General features: G+C 45.2%; 1 protein-coding gene across 1 annotated transcript; it reads left to right on the top strand.

Moving 5' to 3' along the window:
- The first annotated feature begins 736 nt into the window (after window positions 1-736).
- On the top strand, window positions 737-11424 carry LOC109885534 (transmembrane protein 121). Its single transcript, XM_020477378.2, has 4 exons — window positions 737-974; window positions 1620-1768; window positions 8321-8496; window positions 8987-11424. The coding sequence occupies exons 1-4, from the start codon at window positions 851-853 to the stop codon at window positions 9537-9539; spliced, it is 1002 nt and encodes a 333-aa protein (XP_020332967.2). The 5' UTR covers window positions 737-850; the 3' UTR covers window positions 9540-11424.
- Window positions 11425-22552: the final 11128 nt, after the last annotated feature.

Raw genomic sequence — 22552 nt, forward strand, 5'->3', positions numbered from 1 at the left:
TATCTCCCTCTCTAACTTTAAGCATCAGCTGTCAGAGCAGTTTACCAATCACTGTACCTGTACATAGCCCATCTGTAAATAGCCCACCCAACTACCTCATCCCCATATTATTATTTATTTTGCACCCCAGTATCTCTACTTGCACATCATCATCTACAAATCTATCACTCCAGTGTTAATGCTACATTGTAATTATTCCACCACTATGGCCTATTTATTGCCTTGCCCCCCTAATCTTACTACATTTGCACACACTGCACATAGATTTTTCTATTGTGTTATTGACTGTACATTTGTTTATCCCATGTGTAACTCTGTGTTGTTTTTTTTGGCACTCATTTTCTTTATCTTTGCCAGGTCGCAGTTGTAAACTGGCCTTCCTGGTAAAAATAAAGGTTCAATGTTTTCTTTAAAAAGCCATGGAGAGGAGCACTACTGTCTAAACTATCCCCATACTGGGAGACTAAGGATCTTTGGTGACTCCTTCCCCCACAACCTCACCAATTGCAGAACTATGCAGCATTACTGTCAAACAGCCCAGCCAGCAGGCATTGAGAGAGAAACTACTGTCTACTGAAGACCCTCCATACCCCTCCTCCACAAACCTCCCTCCTTCCCTTCTCCTCCCTACCTCCCTCCTCCTACCCCCTCCTTCCACCTCCCTCCTCCTCCTCCACAAATCTTCTCCTAACCCCTCCTCCCTCCCCCCGTGAAAACCCCAGCCATGGAGTGGAACATGTGTTTTATTTATTTAACTAGGCATTACCGTCTACTGTAACAGTCTAACCTGCCTTTATTTAGCAGAGGACCACCCTACACTCTCCCTAACAGACCTCCTCCTGCCCCAGTCATGATGGTGCCCCCCCCTCCCACCAACCAGCCCCATATCTGCCTGTCCACCCTGCTGATCATGAGCAGTATGGCCCTGATCGATGCCTATCTGGTGGAACAGAACCACGGGCCCAGGAAGATAGGTATTATTATTATTATTATGAAACCTATATTCAGGGAAGTTCCATTGAGTCCGATGTCTCTTTTACAAGGGTGCCGTGTTTACAAATTAAGCATAAAATTCATAGGACATAATAATGAATTATTAATTATTAATTCAGGAGCATGAGAACGACAAAAACACAATTCTAACAACCATAGTGCAGGAGAATGAGACAAAAACACAATTCTAACAACCACAGTGCAGGAGAATGAGAATGACAAAAACACAATTCTAACAACCATAGTGCAGGAACATGAGACAAAAACACAATTCTAACAACCATAGTGCAGGAACATGAGACAAAAACACAATTCTAACACCCATAGTGCAGGAACATGAGACAAAAACACAATTCTAACAACCATAGTGCAGGAACATGAGACAAAAACACAATTCTAACACCCATAGTGCAGGAACATGAGACAAAAACACAATTCTAACAACCATAGTGCAGGAACATGAGACAAAAACACAATTCTAACACCCATAGTGCAGGAACATGAGACAAAAACACAATTCTAACACCCATAGTGCAGGAACATGAGACAAAAACACAATTCTGAACCAACTTGTACTACCTGTACCATTATTATTATAAATAATAATACATTTTTCTGGGGAACAGGTATCTGTATCATGGTGATGGTAGGGGACCTCTGCTTCCTCATCGTGTTGCGGTACGTGGCGGTTTGGGTCGGGGCCGAGGTACGGACCGCCAAGCGAGGCTGTGCCATGATACTCTGGTTCCTCTATATCTTTGTCCTGGAGATCAAGGTATTTACAAGGTATTTTTAGTTTTGTTGTTAATGTTGTCATTTTGTTGTTTCCCTTTTTGTTTAATTGGGCTCCTGAGTGGTGCAGCATCTCAGTGCTAGAGGTGTCACTACAGACCCTGGTTCGATTGCAAGCTGTTTCACAACTGGCCGTGCTTGGGAGTCCCATAGGGCGGCGCACAATTGGCCCAGCATCGTCCGGGTTAGGGTTCGGGGTAGGCCGTCATTGTAAATAAGAATTTGTTCTTAACTGACTTGCCTAGTTAAATGAAGGTTAAATAAATAAAATTCTTATCCTTTCTTTAATGTTGTTCCTTTATATTTAAAAAAATGAAGGTCGATGTCCGCGCGAACGCAGAAAACTAAATAGCAAGTTCTCCCACTTAAAAAGATGAGGGGCCTGTAATTTTCATCATAGGTACACTTCAACTATGAAAAAATGAGAATCACATTGTAGGATTTTTAATGAATTTATTTGCAAATTATGGTGGAAAATAAGTATTTGGTCAATAACAAAAGTTTATCTCAATAAGGTCAAACGTTTTCTGTGAACTTATCTGTTGCTGGTATTTTGGCCCCACTGTATATATATATGTATATAATATATATAATTATTTTTTATCCACCTATGTCGCACTTCCACATCTGCGGTGAAAGGTGACAGGGCCATAGTGGTGTTTGTCAGACCATGTGCTTTCCTCACCATCTTAAATAAGCATGTCCCGTTCAAAAAATGTAGAACCAGGAACAGATATAGCCCTTGGTTCACTCCAGAGCACAAAAACATCCTGTGGCGTACTGCATTAGCATCGAATAGCCCCCGCGATATGCAACTTTTCAGGGAAGTTAGGAACCAATATACACAGGCAGTATCTCTACTTGCACACTCATCTTCTGCACATATTTCACACCCGTGTTTAATTGCTATACACCACTATGGCCTATTTATTGCCTTACTTCCCTTGTCCTACCTCATTTGCACACATTGTTTATAGACTTTTATATTGTTTGTTTATTCCATGTGTAACTCTGTGTTTGCTTTATCTTGGCCAGGTCGCAGTTGTAAATGAGAACTTGTTCTCAACTGGCCTCCCTGGTTAAATAAAGGTGAAATAAAACCAAAAAAAAGAGACATCCCGAAAATCAACGGTTTGGCCTACATAGTAATAATAGACCCCTCTATTTTTGTATTTGTATTTATTATGGATCCCCATTAGCTGCTGCCAAGGGAGAATCTACTCTTCCTGGGGTCCAGGAACCTAAGACAGTTACATACGGTTTAAAATACTACATTTTCATAACACATGATGACTCATGAATACGATGGTGTTCTCCCACACGCGTCTTGGAACTCATCTGAAGTCGGTACAGCCAATCTGCCAACTTCTGTCTAATATGACCCCTCTGTGCAATGGTGACTCTCACAAAACATGCATAGTCAAAAGTTTGGACACACCTACTCATTCAAGGGCCTTCATGGTCAAATTGCTGCAAAGAAACCACTACAAAAGGACACCAATAAGAAGAAAAGACTTGCTTGGGTCAAATAAAACACGAGCAATGGATATTAGACCGGTGGAAATTTGTCCTTTGGTCTGATGAGTCCTAAACACTGTGTCTTTGTGAGACGCAGAGTTGGTGCACGGATGACCTCTGCATTTGTGGTTCCCAACGTGAAGCATGGAGGAGGAGGTGTGATGGTGTGGCGGTGCTTTGCTGGTGACACTGCCTGTGATTTATTTAGAATGGCACACTTAACCAGCGTGGCCACCACAGCATTCTGCAGCGATACGCCATCCCAGCTGGTTTGCGCTTAGTGGGACTATCACTTGTTTTTCAATAGGACAATGACCCAAAACACACCTCCAAACTGTGTAAGGGCTATTTGACCAAGAAGGATAGTGATGGAGTGCTGCATCAGATGACCTGGCCTCCACAATCACCCGACTTCAACCAAATTGAGATGGTTTGGGATAAGTTGGAATGCAGAGTGAAGGAAAAGCAGCCAACAAGTGCTCAGCATATGTGGGAACTCCTTCAAGACTGTTGGAAAAGCATTCATCATGAAGCTGGTTGTGAGAATGCCAAGAGTGTGCAAAGCTGTCAGCAAGGCAAAGGGTGGCTACTTTGAAGAATCTAAAATACAGTGCTTTGCGAAAGTATTCGGCCCCCTTGAACTTTGCGACCTTTTGCCACATTTCAGGTTTCAAACATAAAGATATAAAACGGTGTTTTTTTGTGAAGAATCAACAACAAGTGGGACGCAATCATGAAGTGGAACGACATTTATTGGATATTTCAAACTTTTTTAACATATCAAAAACGGAAAAATTGGGCGTGCAAAATTATTCAGCCCCTTTACTTTCAGTGCAGCAAACTCTCTCCAGAAGTTCAGTGAGGATCTCTGAATGATCCAATGTTGACCTAAATGACTAATGATGATAAATACAATCCACCTGTGTGTAATCAAGTCTCCGTATAAATGCACCTGCACTGTGATAGTCTCAGTGGTCCGTTAAAAGCGCAGAGAGCATCATGAAGAACAAGGAACACACCAGGCAGGTCCGAGATACTGTTGTGAAGAAGTTTAATGCCGGATTTGGATACAAAAAGATTTCCCAAGCTTTAAACATCCCAAGGAGCACTGTGCAAGCGATAATATTGAAATGGAAGGAGTATCAGACCACTGCAAATCTACCAAGACCTGGCTGTCCCTCTAAACTTTCAGCTCATACAAGGAGAAGACTGATCAGAGATGCACCCAAGAAGCCCATGATCACTCTGGATGAACTGCAGAGATCTACAGCTGAGGTGGGAGACTCTGTCCATTGGACAACAATCAGTCGTATATTGCACAAATCTGGCCTTTATGGAAGAGTGGCAAGAAGAAAGCCATTTCATAAAGATATCCATAAAAAGTGTTGTTTAAAGTTTGCCACAAGTCACCTGGGAGACACACCAAACATGTGGAAGAAGGTGCTCTGGTCAGATGAAACCAAAATTGAACTTTTTGGCAACAATGCAAAACGTTATGTTTGGCGTAAAAGCAACACACCATCCCCACTGTCAAACATGGTGGTAGCAGCATCATGGTTTGGGCCTGCTTTTCTTCAGCAGGGACAGGGAAGATGGTTAAAATTGATGGGAAGATGGATGGAGCCAAATACAGGACCATTCTGGAAGAAAACCTGATGGAGTCTGCAAAAGACCTGAGACTGGGACGGAGATTTGTCTTCCAACAAGACAATGATGCAAAACATAAAGCAAAATCTACAATGGAATGGTTCAAAAATAAACATATCCAGGTGTTAGAATGGCCAAGTCAAAGTCCAGACCTGAATCCAATCGAGAATCTGTGGAAAGAACTGAAAACTGCTGTTCACAAATGCTCTCCATCCAACCTCACTGAGCTCGAGCTGTTTTGCAAGGAGGAATGGGAAAAAATTTCAGTCTCTCGATGTGCAAAACTGATAGAGACATACCCCAAGCGACTTACAGCTGTAATCGCAGCAAAAGGTGGCGCTACAAAGTATTAACTTAAGGGGGCTGAATAATTTTGCACGCCCAATTTTTCAGTTTTTGATTTGTTAAAAAAGTTTGAAATATCCAATAAATGTCGTTCCACTTCATGATTGTGTCCCACTTGTTGTTGATTCTTCACAAAAAATACAGTTTTATATCTTTATGTTTGAAGCCTGAAATGTGGCAAAAGGTCGCAAAGTTCAAGGGGGCCGAATACTTTCGCAAAGCACTGTATATGTTGATTTGTTTAACACTTTTACAAACATGATTCAATATGTGTTAATTCATAAAAATAAAGAAAAACCCTGGATTGAGTAGGTCTGTCTAAACTTTTGACTGGTACTGTAGATATCGGTTGTTTTGCTTTAGGATGCCCACAGGCCTATGAATGGAAGTATACAGTATATGGAAAGTGTGTAGTGACCAAAATGAGGGGTTAAATAAATGCAATCTAATGTTTCCTGATCTTTCTTTAGATAGTCCACAAGAAAGTATCTGTCGTTCCATGTAGTGAATCTGTTATTCAATGTGTTTGTATGGGTTAATAGCACTAAGTCCCAAAAAAATGCATATATTATTTTTGGGGGATACTTCAAGGGGTCTTAAAATTCTAAATGATCCTTGGTACGAGTCATCCGCAAACATAGACAGACTGGCTTTACTCAAATGTCGTTAGTAAAGAATTTAAAAAGCATGGGGGACACAGCGGCTGGATTAACAAGAAGTTAAGCTTTATTTTGATGCATTACACTTGTGATTTTATGAAAGTTAAATATTTATAGTACTGTCGTTCGAATTTTGTGCTCTGCAATTTCATATGATTTTTTTTCTTTTTCACTGGGGTAGCGTTACTTGGTGGTAATGGAATCGAGACCTTTGTAGTCGATGCACAGTTGTAGACCTCCCTCCTTCCTGGCCACGAAGAAGAAACCTGCCAATGCAGGGGAGTTGGATGAAAGCCTGTTGGAGAGCCTCCTGGGATGTACTCCTCCATGTCCTTGGTTTCAGCCACCGACAGGGGCTAGACGCAGCTGCTCAGAGGCGCAGAGTCTGCTAGCAGGTCGATGGCACAGTCCCAGGAGTGATGAGGAGGGAGACAGAGGTCGCGGGTCTCGGAGAAAACATCCCGAAGATCCTGGTAAACTTCCGGGATGTTGGGCTGGAGGGCAACCACAGGCCTCTCAACTGACGTGGAACCACAGGGTAAGGGAAAGCAGGTCTTCCGACATCCGGGTGCCAAAGCAGTGATCTTCATCCTCGACCAGGAGAGGAAGGGGCCGTGACGTTGGAGCCACAGGAGGCAGAGGATGACTATGTACAGGTGCTTCAGTGATGAGAGAACGCTTTCTTGGTGCAGGGGTCTCACGGTGATGTTGAATGCTGCTGCGATGTGATGAAATTACCTGCGGCACCAGAGTCCACTAGAGCTTTAGGGACAACACATGAGGGACAGCCAGCCAGTGAAATGGAAACCAGGAAGTTTTGCAGAAAGCAATAATGATGGAATACTGATGCCTACCCTGGGAGATGGATGATCGCGGGTCCCTTTGGACCCCGGGTTGGAACGAACCAGACACTGCTGAAGCTGGTGCCCCTCCTGACCACAATAGGTACAGCCGTCTCCGGCGACGCCGCTCTGTCGCGTGGAGGTGTGTGGCCCGTACCTCCATTGATTCAAGCTCTGTTTCAGGATGTAAAAAGGAGGAAGGTGAGAGACGAGGAGGGTGCTGGCGCTCTCGAAGAAGGTTATCCAGACTGATGGTCATCGCTATGAGAACGTCCAAGGAAAGGTTGTCTTCCCGACATGCCAACTCCGTCTGGACCTCTTTGCACATTCCTCTTCAGAATAAAGTGTGGAGTGCCGGCTCATTCCATCTGCTGGAGGCTGCCACAGTCCGGAAGGTGAGGGCGTACTCCACAGCGGTCTGGGTACCCTGCCGGAGTTAGAGTAGTCGCTCACCTTCCTCTCTGCCCTCAGATGGAATGATCAAAGACCTCCCTGAACAGAGCCATGAACCTCTCATAGGAACTCAGCTCCTCCTCTCCTCTCTCCCAGACGGCCATAGCCCACTCCAAAGCCCGTCTGGTCAGCAGGGAAATGACAATGGCAACCTTGGACCTCTCGGTGGTGGGGGCTTCTGTCTGGTGGGTGAAATAAAGAGAGCACTGGAGTAGGAAGCCACGGCATTTCGATGGAGTCCCGTCATATTTGTCCGGGAGGGACACAGGGCATCGTTGACCTGGGCGGACCGCTGGATGGGCTGGCGTACTGGCTCACTGGGATGAATCATGGTCCTCCACTAGTTGGAGATCAATCTTCTCAGGTGTTGTCGAGGTGGTGGAGAATGTGAAGGACCTCATCCATTACCCGAACCCAGCTGATCATGGTGTTGACGCAGTAGGTGTTCCAGTTCGTCGACTATATGGGAGATATCCTTAACTTCTGCTGCTTCTTTGTTTTTGAGAGGCAGTTTTCTGTAACGTATACACAGCGAATCAGGAAGCAGAAGTTGAGTTTACTGAACATAACCAAAACCAATATTGCCTGATGACAGAAGCTACTGAGGGCTATATGAAGGGAGAGTAGTCAGGGTGTTGATGAAGTCCAGGTGTGTGTAACGATGGGGAGCAAGTGTGCGCAATGATGGTTGCCAGGTGTGCACAATGTGGATTGCCAGGACCGGTGGTTAGGAGACAGACCACGTTGAGCGCAGGAGAGAGGGAGCAGAAGTAGGCGTGATACTGTGTAGCAGGGTAGCCTAGTGGTTAGAGCATTGTACTAGTAACCAAAAGGTTGCAAGTTCAAATCACAGAGCTGACAAGGTACAACTCTGTCATTCTGCCCTGAACAGGCAGTTAACCCTCTGTTCCTAGGCCCTCATTGAAAATAAGAATTTGTGCTTAACTGACTTGCCGAGTTAAATATAGGTAAAAAAAATAAAAAATCTATAAAGCACTTTGTGACAACTGCTGATGTGAAAAGGGCTGTATTAAATACATTTTATTGATTTACTTTTTGTTTTTTTTCCAGGTGTACTTTGTGTACCAGAACTACAAGGCTGACAGGAAGTCTCTGGATGCTCTGGCCCGTAAGGCCCTGACCCTACTCCTCTCAGTCTGTGTCCCGGTGCTGTTTGTTGGTCTCGTGGCAATAGACCATATGGAGTACGTACAGCCGTTCAAGAAGAAAGAGGAGCTGCGTAACAGGTAGAACTGCCCCTGGGCCATTCTAACAGATAGTACTGACCTGACCCATTCTAATAGGTAGAACTGACCTGACCCATTTTAATAGGTAGTACTGACCTGACCCATTCTAATAGGTAGAACTGACCTGACCCATTCTAACAGGTAGTACTGACCTGACCCATTCTAACAGGTGGAACTGACCTGACCAATTCTAACAGGTAGTACTGACCTGACCCATTCTAACAGGTGGAACTGACCTGACCAATTCTAACAGGTAGTACTGACCTGACCCATTCTAACAGGTAGAACTGCCCTGACCCATTCTAACAGGTAGTACTGACCTGACCCATTCTAGCAAGTAGTACTGACCAGACCCATTTCCTCTGGGTGTGTGTTTGTGTGTCCTGGGGGGGGGGGGGGTTGTGAGCATTAAGACCTGTTCTTTCTTTGCAAGTTAATGGACAATAAAGACTTCTTCTGTTATATGATCTTGTTCCTCTCTGGTCTTCAGGTTGTTCTGGGTGGTGGTGGACCTGCTAGATATCCTGGATATTCAGGCTAATCTCTGGGAACCCCTGAAGAAAGGTCTCCCTCTGTGGGCTGAAGGACTGATGTTCTTTTATTGTTACCTCCTGTTGCTAGTCCTTCCCTGTGTATCTCTTAGTGAGATCTCCATGCAGGGCATCAATATAGTCCCACACAAGATGATGCTATATCCTATCCTCAGCCTGGTCACCATTAATATTTTAACCTTATTGATCAGAGGCTGTAACATGCTGCTGTATAGGGATGCCCGGGTCAGTGGGATCCTGATAGGGAAGAATGTGTTAGCTATCATACTAAAGACCTGTAGCTTCGTCCAGTACAGGAAGCAGTTACCGAACACTCCTCCTGCTTTCGGGTTGGAACGACAGAGGAACTCTGTACCACATCACCATGGTAACCAGGGTCTTGGACGCCCTGTTTCTATAGTGATGACCGCTCACCTGCAGGTGGTCCTCCCGGACCAGACAGCCCTGCCCCTCCCTCTGCCAGAGGTCACAACTACATGTCAACATACATGACTGAGACCAGGATCATACCATGTATGTATGACCCTCAGGATATTATACACGGGACACACAGAAACATCTGACTCTGACCAAAATCTACATGGATGTACCAATATCATGTATGACCATCAGGACTCTACAGGGCAATGGTCAACATCATGTGAAAAACCTTGTATGGATATTATCACTGATCAGAGGGACACTTTACACTTCTAATAAAACATAAAGCAGTATATGGATATTGTCACTGATCAGAGGGACACTTTACACTTCTAATAAAACATAAAGCAGTATATGGATATTGTCACTGATCAGAGGGACACTTTACACTTCTAATAAAACATAAAGCAGTATATGGATATTGTCACTGATCAGAGGGACACTTTACACTTCTAATAAAACATAAAGCAGTATATGGATATTGTCACTGATCAGAGGGACACTTTACACTTCTAATAAAACATAAAGCAGTATATGGATATTGTCACTGATCAGAGGGACACTTTACACTTCTAATAAAACATAAAGCAGTATATGGATATTGTCACTGATCAGAGGGACACTTTACACTTCTAATAAAACATAAAGCAGTATATGGATATTGTCACTGATCAGAGGGACACTTTACACTTCTAATAAAACATAAAGCAGTATATGGATATTGTCACTGATCAGAGGGACACTTTACACTTCTAATAAAACATAAAGCAGTATATGGATATTGTCACTGATCAAAGGGACGCAGGATCCTTATGGAGTATAGCACAGAGACATGGAGAATGTTTATGAAGAACCTTGATACAAAGAAGATTATAATACCAATCTGAATGTATATTATCATTGGAACACAGTGGAAACTCTCCTTAAGGATAATATGGTGACATGGACAACACCTTCTAATGTAAATAACAGTATCTCTAGACTCTTAATATTTGCCCTGTGGATTCAGAGAACAGTATCTCCAGACTCTGCAAATTAAATACTTTCCTCTGTGGATTCAAATAACAGTATCTCTAGACTCTGTTAAAGACAACACATTCTGGTGTAAATAACAGGATCTCTAGACTCTGTTAAAGACAACACATTCTGGTGTAAATAACAGTATCTCTAGACTCTGTTAAAGACAACACATTCTGGTGTAAAGAACAGGATCTCTAGACTCTGTTAAAGACAACACATTCTGGTGTAAAGAACAGGATCTCTAGACTCTGTTAAAGACAACACATTCTGGTGTAAATAACAGGATCTCTAGACTCTGTTAAAGACAACACATTCTGGTATAAAGAACAGGATCTCTAGACTCTGTTAAAGACAACACATTCTGGTGTAAAGAACAGGATCTCTAAACTCTGTTAAAGACAACACATTCTGGTATAAAGAACAGGATCTCTAGACTCTGTTAAAGACAACACATTCTGGTGTAAAGAACAGGATCTCTAAACTCTGTTAAAGACAACACATTCTGGTATAAAGAACAGGATCTCTAAACTCTGTTAAAGGCTTCCTTTCCCTGCAGATTTAATGAATAATGAATGTTTTATAATTAAACAAAAAACAATAAGTAAAATACAGGTTAAGATAAATACTTGCATTATTAGAATATAACAACAGATGGTTGTTCCTGTGCTCTAGTGGACAATTCAGTTTTAATCAGTTGAATGTTGGAGTCATTGACACTACAGAGCTGGGAGCTGATGGGCACGTTCCAAGCTGACTGCATTGCAAACATTTCATTAACTAATGGTTGTGAGCATCTTACATTTATCATACGATATGGAATGCTGATATGTTAAACCTATCCAGGCTTGTAAGATCTGGCATGGTCCGCAATGTAGTCATTCAGGAATACCACACAGAGAAATAAAATGATTTACATTTGAAACAAAATGCTTTGGCATTAAATGAAAGTGGTTTTCTATGTCATTATTTGATCTAGTTTATGTATATACAAGACTCCTGATCTGCTGTGGTTTAATGCTCTCCTGTGGGTTTCAGTACAGGGGCTGTTCAATGCTTATGTAGTAATTTACTGGTTACTGAGTTGATTTCATTTTATAATTAGAATTCAGTGGAGTCTTTTTAATTAAGAAGAATTACAAAGGAAATAGCCTACGATTATCCTATGTTGTAATCTGATATTAGGGGGGGGGGGGGTGTATAATGGTAATGAATCACATCCATAACACCATTCACCTACAACTGATAACCTTAACACTGTTGTAACAATCTCCTGCCTGGTTAGTACTGAGTATAATGAATGAGGGATGGAGAGGAAAAGGAAACATGGAAATTAGAGGTAAAGAGAGAATACAGCTACTGCCATTACGAACAGTGATGTATTGGTGATTACAGCTACTGCCATTATGAACAGTGATGTATTGGAGATTACAGCTACTGCCATTACGAACAGTGATGTATTGGAGATTACAGCTACTGCCATTACGAACAGTGATGTATTGGAGATTACAGCTACTGCCATTATGAACAGTGATGTATTGGAGATTACAGCTACTGCCATTATGAACAGTGATGTATTGGAGATTACAGCTACTGCCATTATGAACAGTGATGTATTGGAGATTACAGCTACTGCCATTATGAACAGTGATGTATTGGAGTGATTTGTATTTATTATGGATCCCAGCAGCTACTCTTCCTGGGGTCCGGCAAAATTAAGGCAGTTATACAATTTTAAAAACATTACAACACATTTACCACAGAATTCACAACACACTAATTGTGTTCCCTCAGGCCCACACTTCCACATATCCACAACGCAAAATCCATGTGTACGTGTGTATGTTATCATGTTCAGAGTTCCCAATGTTCCATAAGGTGTGTTTTTACCTGCTTTTTAAATCTGATTCTAATGCCTGCATCAGTTGCCTGATGTGGAATAGAGGTCCATGTAGTCACTATTCTATGTAGTACTGTGCACCTCCCATAGTCTGTTCTGGACTTGGGGACTGTGAAGAGACCTCTGGTGGCATGTCTTGTGTGTGGGGTATGCATGGGTGTCTGAGCTGTGTGCTAGTATTTTAAACAGACAGCTCGGTACCTTCAACTTGTCAATACCTCTCATAAATACAAGTAGTGATGAAGTCAATCTCTCTTCCACTTTGAGCCAGGAGAGACTGACATGCATGTCATTAATGTTGGCTCTCCATGTACATTTAAGGGCCAGACGTGCTGCCCTGTTCTGAGCCAACTGCAATTTTCCCAAGTCCTTCTTTGTGTTACCAAAAAAACCCAGGGCCTGTAGGACTTGCCTTGATGATAGTGTTGTTAAGAAGGCAGACCAGCGCTTTATTATGGACAGTCTTCTCCCAATCTTAGCTACAGTTGTGCCAATATGTTTTGACCATGACAGTTTACAATCCTGGGTTACTCCAAGCAGTTTGGTCAAGTCATCTTGCCTAATTTCCACATTATTCATTACGAGATGTAGTTGAGGTTTAGGGTTTAGTGAATGATTTGTCACAAATACAATGCTTTTAGTTTTGAAAAAATTTAGGCCTAACTTATTCCTTGCTACCCATTCCAAAACTAACTGCAGCTCTTTGTTAACTTGTTGACGGTACCCATCCCGGTAGAGGGATAATTGTCATCAGCAACTGCTGAATAGCATAGCGCCACAGTCAAATCATATTACAAAAAAATATTAATATTCATGAAATCACAAGTGCAATATTGCAAAACACAGCTTAACCTTTTGTTAATCCACCTGTCGTCTCAGATTTTGAAATTATGCTTTACAGCGAAAGCAATCCAAGCGTTTGTGTAAGTTTATCGATAATATAACATTATGTACACTAAGCATTAAGTAGCTAGGGCACGAAAATCAGAAAAGCAATCTATTTTTTTTTATACCTTTGATGATCTTCGGATGTTTTCACTCACGAGACTCCCAGTTACATAACAAATGTTCCTTTTGTTCCATAAAGATTATTTTTATTCCCAAAATACCGACGTTTGTTTGTCGTGTTATGTTCAGAAATCCACAGGAAAGTGCGGTCACGACAACGCAGACGTATATTCCAAATAATATCCATAATGTCCACAGAAACATGTCAAACATTTTTTATAATCAATACTCAGGTTGTTTTTAAAATATATATTCGATAATATATCAACTGAGTGTGTTGCTTTTTCAATAGTACCGGGAGGAACAATGGCCGCTTTACTCTATAGCGCAAAACTCACTCTGAGAGCCCCCACCTATCCACTTACGCAATGTGATCTTTCACGCTCATTTTGCAAAATAAAAGCCTAAAACTATGTCTAAAGACTGTTGACACCTTAGGGAAGCCATAGAAAAAGGAATCTGGTTGATATCCCTTTAAATGGAGGATAGGCATGCAGAGAGGTTTCAAAATAAGAGGCACTTCCTGATTGGATTTTCCTCAGGCTTTCGCCTGCAATATCAGTTCTGTTATACTCACAGACAATATTTTTACAGTTTTGGAAACTTTAGAGTGTTTTCTATCCTAATCTGACAATTATATGCATATTCTAGTTTCTGGGGCTGAGAAATAGGCTGTTTCAAATGGGTACGTTTTTTTGCCAAAAACAAAAATACTGCCCCCTACGCGCAAAAGGTTAAGTGTTGCAGTCATTTCAGTTGCTGTAGTAGCTGACGTGTATAGTGATCAGCATACATAGACACACTGGCCTTACTCAAAGTCATTGGCATGTCGTTAGTAAAGATTGAAAAAAGAGAGCGTCCTAAACAGCTACCTTGTAGAATTCCTGATTTTACCTGGATTATGTTTGAGAGGCTTCTATTAAAGAATACCGTATGTGTTCTGTTACACAAGTAAATCTTTATCCACATTATAGCAAATCAAAATGTATTTTTCACATGCGCCGAATACAATACCTTACAGTGAAATTCTTACTTACAAGCCCTAACCAACAATGCAGGTAAAAAAATTACATTCAATTAAAAGTAACAAATAATAAAGAGCAGCAGCAAAATAACAATAGTGAGGCTATATACAGGGGTACCGGTACAGAGTCAATGTGGAGGCTATATACAGGGGGTACCGGTACAGAGTCAATGTGGAGGCTATATACAGGGGTACCGTACAGAGTCAATGTGGAGGCTATATACAGGGGTACCGGTACAGAGTCAATGTGGAGCTATATACAGGGGTACCGGTACAGATCAATGTGGAGGCTATATACAGGGGTTACTGGTACAGAGTCAATGTGGAGGCTATTATACAGCGGGGTACCGGTACAGAGTCAATGTGGAGGCTATATCACAGGGGGGTACCGGACAGAGTCAATGTAGCGAGGGCTATATACAGGGGGCCGGCCCACGAGTCAAATGTGGAGGCCGTGACGAGGGTACCGGCAACAGGAGTCAAATGTGGCATGCGCTATTATACAGGGGGTACCCGTTACAGAGTCAATCGTGGAGGCTATATACAGGGGGTACCGGTACAGAGTCAATGTGGAGGCTATATACAGGGGGTACCGGTACAGAGTCAATGTGGAGGCTATATACAGGGGGTACCGGTACAGAGTCAATGTGGAGGCTATATACAGGGGGTACCGGTACAGAGTCAATGTGGAGGCTATATACAGGGGGTACCGGTACAGAGTCAATGTGGAGGCTATATACAGGGGGTACCGGTACAGAGTCAATGTGGAGGCTATATACAGGGGGTACCGGTACAGAGTCAATGTGGAGGCTATATACAGGGGGTACCGGTACAGAGTCAATGTGGAGGCTATATACAGGGGGTACCGGTACAGAGTCAATGTGGAGGCTATATACAGGGGGTACCGGTACAGAGTCAATGTGGAGGCTATATACAGGGGGTACGGTACAGAGTCAATGTGGAGGCTATATACAGGGGGTACCGGTACAGAGTCAATGTGGAGGCTATATACAGGGGTACCGGTACAGAGTCAATGTGGAGGCTATATACAGGGGGTACCGGTACAGAGTCAATGTGGAGGCTATATACAGGGGGTACCGGTACAGAGTCAATGTGGAGGCTATATACAGGGGGTACCGGTACAGAGTCAATGTGGAGGCTATATACAGGGGGTACCGGTACAGAGTCAATGTGGAGGCTATATACAGGGGGTACCGGTACAGAGTCAATGTGGAGGCTATATACAGGGGGTACCGGTACAGAGTCAATGTGGAGGCTATATACAGGGGGTACCGGTACAGAGTCAATGTGGAGGCTATATACAGGGGGTACGGTACAGAGTCAATGTGGAGGCTATATACAGGGGGTACCGGTACAGAGTCAATGTGGAGGCTATATACAGGGGGTACCGGTACAGAGTCAATGTGGAGGCTATATACAGGGGTACCGGTACAGAGTCAATGTGGAGGCTATATACAGGGGGTACCGGTACAGAGTCAATGTGGAGGCTATATACAGGGGGTACCGGTACAGAGTCAATGTGGAGGCTATATACAGGGGGTACCGGTACAGAGTCAATGTGGAGGCTATATACAGGGTGTTACGGTACAGAGTCAATGTGGAGGCTATATACAGGGGGTACCGGTACAGAGTCAATGTGGAGGCTATATACAGGGGGTACCGGTACAGAGTCAATGTGGAGGCTATATACAGGGGGTACCGGTACAGAGTCAATGTGGAGGCTATATACAGGGGGTACCGGTACAGAGTCAATGTGGAGGCTATATACAGGGGGTACCGGTACAGAGTCAATGTGGAGGCTATATACAGGGGGTACCGGTACAGAGTCAATGTGGAGGCTATATACAGGGGGTACCGGTACAGAGTCAATGTGGAGGCTATATACAGGGGGTACCGGTACAGAGTCAATGTGGAGGCTATATACAGGGGGTACCGGTACAGAGTCAATGTGGAGGCTATATACAGGGGGTACCGGTACAGAGTCAATGTGGAGGCTATATACAGGGGGTACCGGTACAGAGTCAATGTGGAGGCTATATACAGGGGGTACCGGTACAGAGTCAATGTGGAGGCTATATACAGGGGGTACCGGTACAGAGTCAATGTGGAGGCTATATACAGGGGGTACCGGTACAGAGTCAATGTGGAGGCTATATACAGGGGTACCGGTACAGAGTCAATGTGGAGGCTATATACAGGGGGTACCGGTACAGAGTCAATGTGGAGGCTATATACAGGGGGTACCGGTACAGAGTCAATGTGGAGGCTATATACAGGGGGTACCGGTACAGAGTCAATGTGGAGGCTATATACAGGGGTACCGGTACAGAGTCAATGTGGAGGCTATATACAGGGGGTACCGGTACAGAGTCAATGTGGAGGCTATATACAGGGGGTACCGGTACAGAGTCAATGTGGAGGCTATATACAGGGGTACCGGTACAGAGTCAATGTGGAGGCTATATACAGGGGGTACCGGTACAGAGTCAATGTGGAGGCTATATACAGGGGGTACCGGTACAGAGTCAAATGTGGAGGCTATATACAGGGGGTACCGGTACAGGAGTCAATGTGGAGGCTATATACAGGGGGTACCGGTACAGAGTCAATGTGGAGGCTATATACAGGGGGTACCGGTACAGAGTCAATTTGGGAGGCTATATACAGGGGGTACCGTACAGAGTCAATGTGGAGGCTATATACAGGGGGTACCGGTACAGAGTCAATGTGGGAGGCTATACTACAGGGGGTACCGGTACAGAGTCAATGTGGAAGGGCTATACTACAGGGGGGTACCGGTACAGAGTCAATGTGGAGGCTATATACATGGGGGTACCGGTACAGAGTCAATGTGGAGGCTATCTACAGGGGGTACCGGTACAGAGTCAATGTGGAGGCTATATACAGGGGTACCGGTACAGAGTCAATGTGGAGACTATATACAGGCGGGGTACCGGTAAAGAGTCAATGTGGAGGCTATATACAGGGGGTACCGGTACAGAGTCAATGTGGAGGCTATATACAGGGGTACCGGTACCGAGTCAATGGGGAGGCTATATACAGGGGGTACCGGTACAGAGTCAATGTGGAGGCTATATACAGGGGGTACCGGTAACAGAGTCAATGTGGGAGGCATATACAGGGGGTACCGGTACGAGTCAATGTGGAGGCTATATACAGGGGGTACGGTACAGAGTCAATGTGGAGGCTAGATCAGGCAGTATTCAGCGGTACAGAGTCAATGTGGAGGTCTATAGACAGGGGTACCGGGACAGAGTTAATGTGGAGGCTATATACAGGGGGTACCGGTACGAGTCAATGTGGGAGGCTATATACAGGGGTATGACGGTACAGAGTCAATGTGGAGGCTATATCCAGGGGGTACCGGTACAGAGTCAATGTGGAGACTATATACAGGGGGGTACCGGTACAGAGTCAATGTGGAGGCTATATACAGGGGGTACCGGTACAGAGTCAATGTGGAGGCTATATACAGGGGTATCGGTACAGATCAATGTGGAGGCCTATATACAGGGGGTACCGGTACAGAGTCAATGTGGAGGCTATATACAGTGGGGTACCGGTACAGAGTTCAATGTGGAGGCTATATACAGGGGGTACCGGTACAGAGTCAATGTGGAGGCTATATACAGGGGTACCGGTACAGAGTCAATGTGGAGGCTATATACAGGGGGTACCGGTACAGAGTCAATGTGGAGGCTATATACAGGGGGTACCGGTACAGAGTCAATGTGGAGGCTATATACAGGGGGTACCGGTACAGAGTCAATGTGGAGGCTATATACAGGGGGTACCGGTACAGAGTCAATGTGGAGGCTATATACAGGGGGTACCGGTACAGAGTCAATGTGGAGGCTATATACAGGGGGTACCGGTACAGAGTCAATGTGGAGGCTATATACAGGGGGTACCGGTACAGAGTCAATGTGGAGGCTATATACAGGGGGTACCGGTACAGAGTCAATGTGGAGGCTATATACAGGGGGTACCGGTACAGAGTCAATGTGGAGGCTATATACAGGGGGTACCGGTACAGAGTCAATGTGGAGGCTATATACAGGGGGTACCGGTACAGAGTCAATGTGGAGGCTATATACAGGGGGTACCGGTACAGAGTCAATGTGGAGGCTATATACAGGGGGTACCGGTACAGAGTCAATGTGGAGGCTATATACAGGGGGTACCGGTACAGAGTCAATGTGGAGGCTATATACAGGGGGTACCGGTACAGAGTCAATGTGGAGGCTATATACAGGGGGTACCGGTACAGAGTCAATGTGGAGGCTATATACAGGGGGTACCGGTACAGAGTCAATGTGGAGGCTATATACAGGGGGTACCGGTACAGAGTCAATGTGGAGGCTATATACAGGGGGTACCGGTACAGAGTCAATGTGGAGGCTATATACAGGGGGTACCGGTACAGAGTCAATGTGGAGGCTATATACAGGGGGTACCGGTACAGAGTCAATGTGGAGGCTATATACAGGGGGTACCGGTACAGAGTCAATGTGGAGGCTATATACAGGGGGTACCGGTACAGAGTCAATGTGGAGGCTATATACAGGGGGTACCGGTACAGAGTCAATGTGGAGGCTATATACAGGGGTACCGGTACAGAGTCAATGTGGAGGCTATATACAGGGGGTACCGGTACAGAGTCAATGTGGAGGCTATATACAGGGGGTACCGGTACAGAGTCAATGTGGAGGCTATATACAGGGGGTACCGGTACAGAGTCAATGTGGAGGCTATATACAGGGGGTACCGGTACAGAGTCAATGTGGAGGCTATATACAGGGGGTACCGGTACAGAGTCAATGTGGAGGCTATATACAGGGGGTACCGGTACAGAGTCAATGTGGAGGCTATATACAGGGGGTACCGGTACAGAGTCAATGTGGAGGCTATATACAGGGGGTACCGGTACAGAGTCAATGTGGAGGCTATATACAGGGGGTACCGGTACAGAGTCAATGTGGAGGCTATATACAGGGGGTACCGGTACAGAGTCAATGTGGAGGCTATATACAGGGGGTACCGGTACAGAGTCAATGTGGAGGCTATATACAGGGGGTACCGGTACAGAGTCAATGTGGAGGCTATATACAGGGGGTACCGGTACAGAGTCAATGTGGAGGCTATATACAGGGGGTACCGGTACAGAGTCAATGTGGAGGCTATATACAGGGGGTACCGGTACAGAGTCAATGTGGAGGCTATATACAGGGGGTACCGGTACAGAGTCAATGTGGAGGCTATATACAGGGGGTACCGGTACAGAGTCAATGTGGAGGCTATATACAGGGGGTACGGTACAGAGTCAATGTGGAGGCTATATACAGGGGGTACCGGTACAGAGTCAATGTGGAGGCTATATACAGGGGGTACCGGTACAGAGTCAATGTGGAGGCTATATACAGGGGTACCGGTACAGAGTCAATGTGGAGGCTATATACAGGGGTACCGGTACAGAGTCAATGTGGAGGCTATATACAGGGGGTACCGGTACAGAGTCAATGTGGAGGCTATATACAGGGGTACCGGTACAGAGTCAATGTGGAGGCTATATACAGGGGGTACCGGTACAGAGTCAATGTGGAGGCTATATACAGGGGGTACCGGTACAGAGTCAATGTGGAGGCTATATACAGGGGGTACCGGTACAGAGTCAATGTGGAGGGTGGAGTATATATACAGGGGTACGGTACAGAGTCAATGTGGAGGCTATATACAGGGGGTACCGGTACAGAGTCAATGTGGAGGCTATATACAGGGGGTACCGGTACAGAGTCAATGTGGAGGCTATATACAGGTACCGGTACAGAGTCAATGTGGAGGCTATATACAGGGGTACCGGTACAGAGTCAATGTGGAGGCTATATACAGGGGTACCGGTACAGAGTCAATGTGGAGGCTATATACAGGGGTACCGGTACAGAGTCAATGTGGAGGCTATATACAGGGGGTACCGGTACAGAGTCAATGTGGAGGCTATATACAGGGGGTACCGGTACAGAGTCAATGTGGAGGCTATATACAGGGGGTACCGGTACAGAGTCAATGTGGAGGCTATATACAGGGGGTACCGGTACAGAGTCAATGTGGAGGCTATATACAGGGGGTACCGGTACAGAGTCAATGTGGAGGCTATATACAGGGGGTACCGGTACAGAGTCAATGTGGAGGCTATATACAGGGGGTACCGGTACAGAGTCAATGTGGAGGCTATATACAGGGGGTACCGGTACAGAGTCAATGTGGAGGCTATATACAGGGGGTACCGGTACAGAGTCAATGTGGAGGCTATATACAGGGGGTACCGGTACAGAGTCAATGTGGAGGCTATATACAGGGGGTACCGGTACAGAGTCAATGTGGAGGCTATATACAGGGGGTACCGGTACAGAGTCAATGTGGAGGCTATATACAGGGGGTACCGGTACAGAGTCAATGTGGAGGCTATATACAGGGGGTACCGGTACAGAGTCAATGTGGAGGCTATATACAGGGGGTACCGGTACAGAGTCAATGTGGAGGCTATATACAGGGGGTACCGGTACAGAGTCAATGTGGAGGCTATATACAGGGGGTACCGGTACAGAGTCAATGTGGAGGCTATATACAGGGGGTACCGGTACAGAGTCAATGTGGAGGCTATATACAGGGGGTACCGGTACAGAGTCAATGTGGAGGCTATATACAGGGGGTACCGGTACAGAGTCAATGTGGAGGCTATATACAGGGGGTACCGGTACAGAGTCAATGTGGAGGCTATATACAGGGGGTACCGGTACAGAGTCAATGTGGAGGCTATATACAGGGGGTACCGGTACAGAGTCAATGTGGAGGCTATATACAGGGGGTACCGGTACAGAGTCAATGTGGAGGCTATATACAGGGGGTACCGGTACAGAGTCAATGTGGAGGCTATATACAGGGGGTACCGGTACAGAGTCAATGTGGAGGCTATATACAGGGGGTACCGGTACAGAGTCAATGTGGAGGCTATATACAGGGGGTACCGGTACAGAGTCAATGTGGAGGCTATATACAGGGGGTACGGTACAGAGTCAATGTGGAGGCTATATACAGGGGGTACCGGTACAGAGTCAATGTGGAGGCTATATACAGGGGTACCGGTACAGAGTCAATGTGGAGGCTATATACAGGGGGTACCGGTACAGAGTCAATGTGGAGGCTATATACAGGGGGTACCGGTACAGAGTCAATGTGGAGGCTATATACAGGGGGTACCGGTACAGAGTCAATGTGGAGGCTATATACAGGGGGTACCGGTACAGAGTCAATGTGGAGGCTATATACAGGGGGTACCGGTACAGAGTCAATGTGGAGGCTATATACAGGGGGTACCGGTACAGAGTCAATGTGGAGGCTATATACAGGGGGTACCGGTACAGAGTCAATGTGGAGGCTATATACAGGGGGTACCGGTACAGAGTCAATGTGGAGGCTATATACAGGGGGTACCGGTACAGAGTCAATGTGGAGGCTATATACAGGGGTACCGGTACAGAGTCAATGTGGAGGCTATATACAGGGGTACCGGTACAGAGTCAATGTGGAGGCTATATACAGGGGGTACCGGTACAGAGTCAATGTGGAGGCTATATACAGGGGTACCGGTACAGAGTCAATGTGGAGGCTATATACAGGGGGTACCGGTACAGAGTCAATGTGGAGGCTATATACAGGGGGTACGGTACAGAGTCAATGTGGAGGCTATATACAGGGGGTACGGTACAGAGTCAATGTGGAGGCTATATACAGGGGGTACCGGTACAGAGTCAATGTGGAGGCTATATACAGGGGTACCGGTACAGAGTCAATGTGGAGGCTATATACAGGGGGTACCGGTACAGAGTCAATGTGGAGGCTATATACAGGGGTACGGTACAGAGTCAATGTGGAGGCTATATACAGGGGGTACCGGTACAGAGTCAATGTGGAGGCTATATACAGGGGGTACCGGTACAGAGTCAATGTGGAGGCTATATACAGGGGTACCGGTACAGAGTCAATGTGGAGGCTATATACAGGGGTACCGGTACAGAGTCAATGTGGAGGCTATAT

This window comes from Oncorhynchus kisutch, linkage group LG25 (genome assembly GCF_002021735.2).
Source record: "Oncorhynchus kisutch isolate 150728-3 linkage group LG25, Okis_V2, whole genome shotgun sequence".
NCBI classification, from domain to species: Eukaryota; Metazoa; Chordata; class Actinopteri; order Salmoniformes; family Salmonidae; genus Oncorhynchus; species Oncorhynchus kisutch.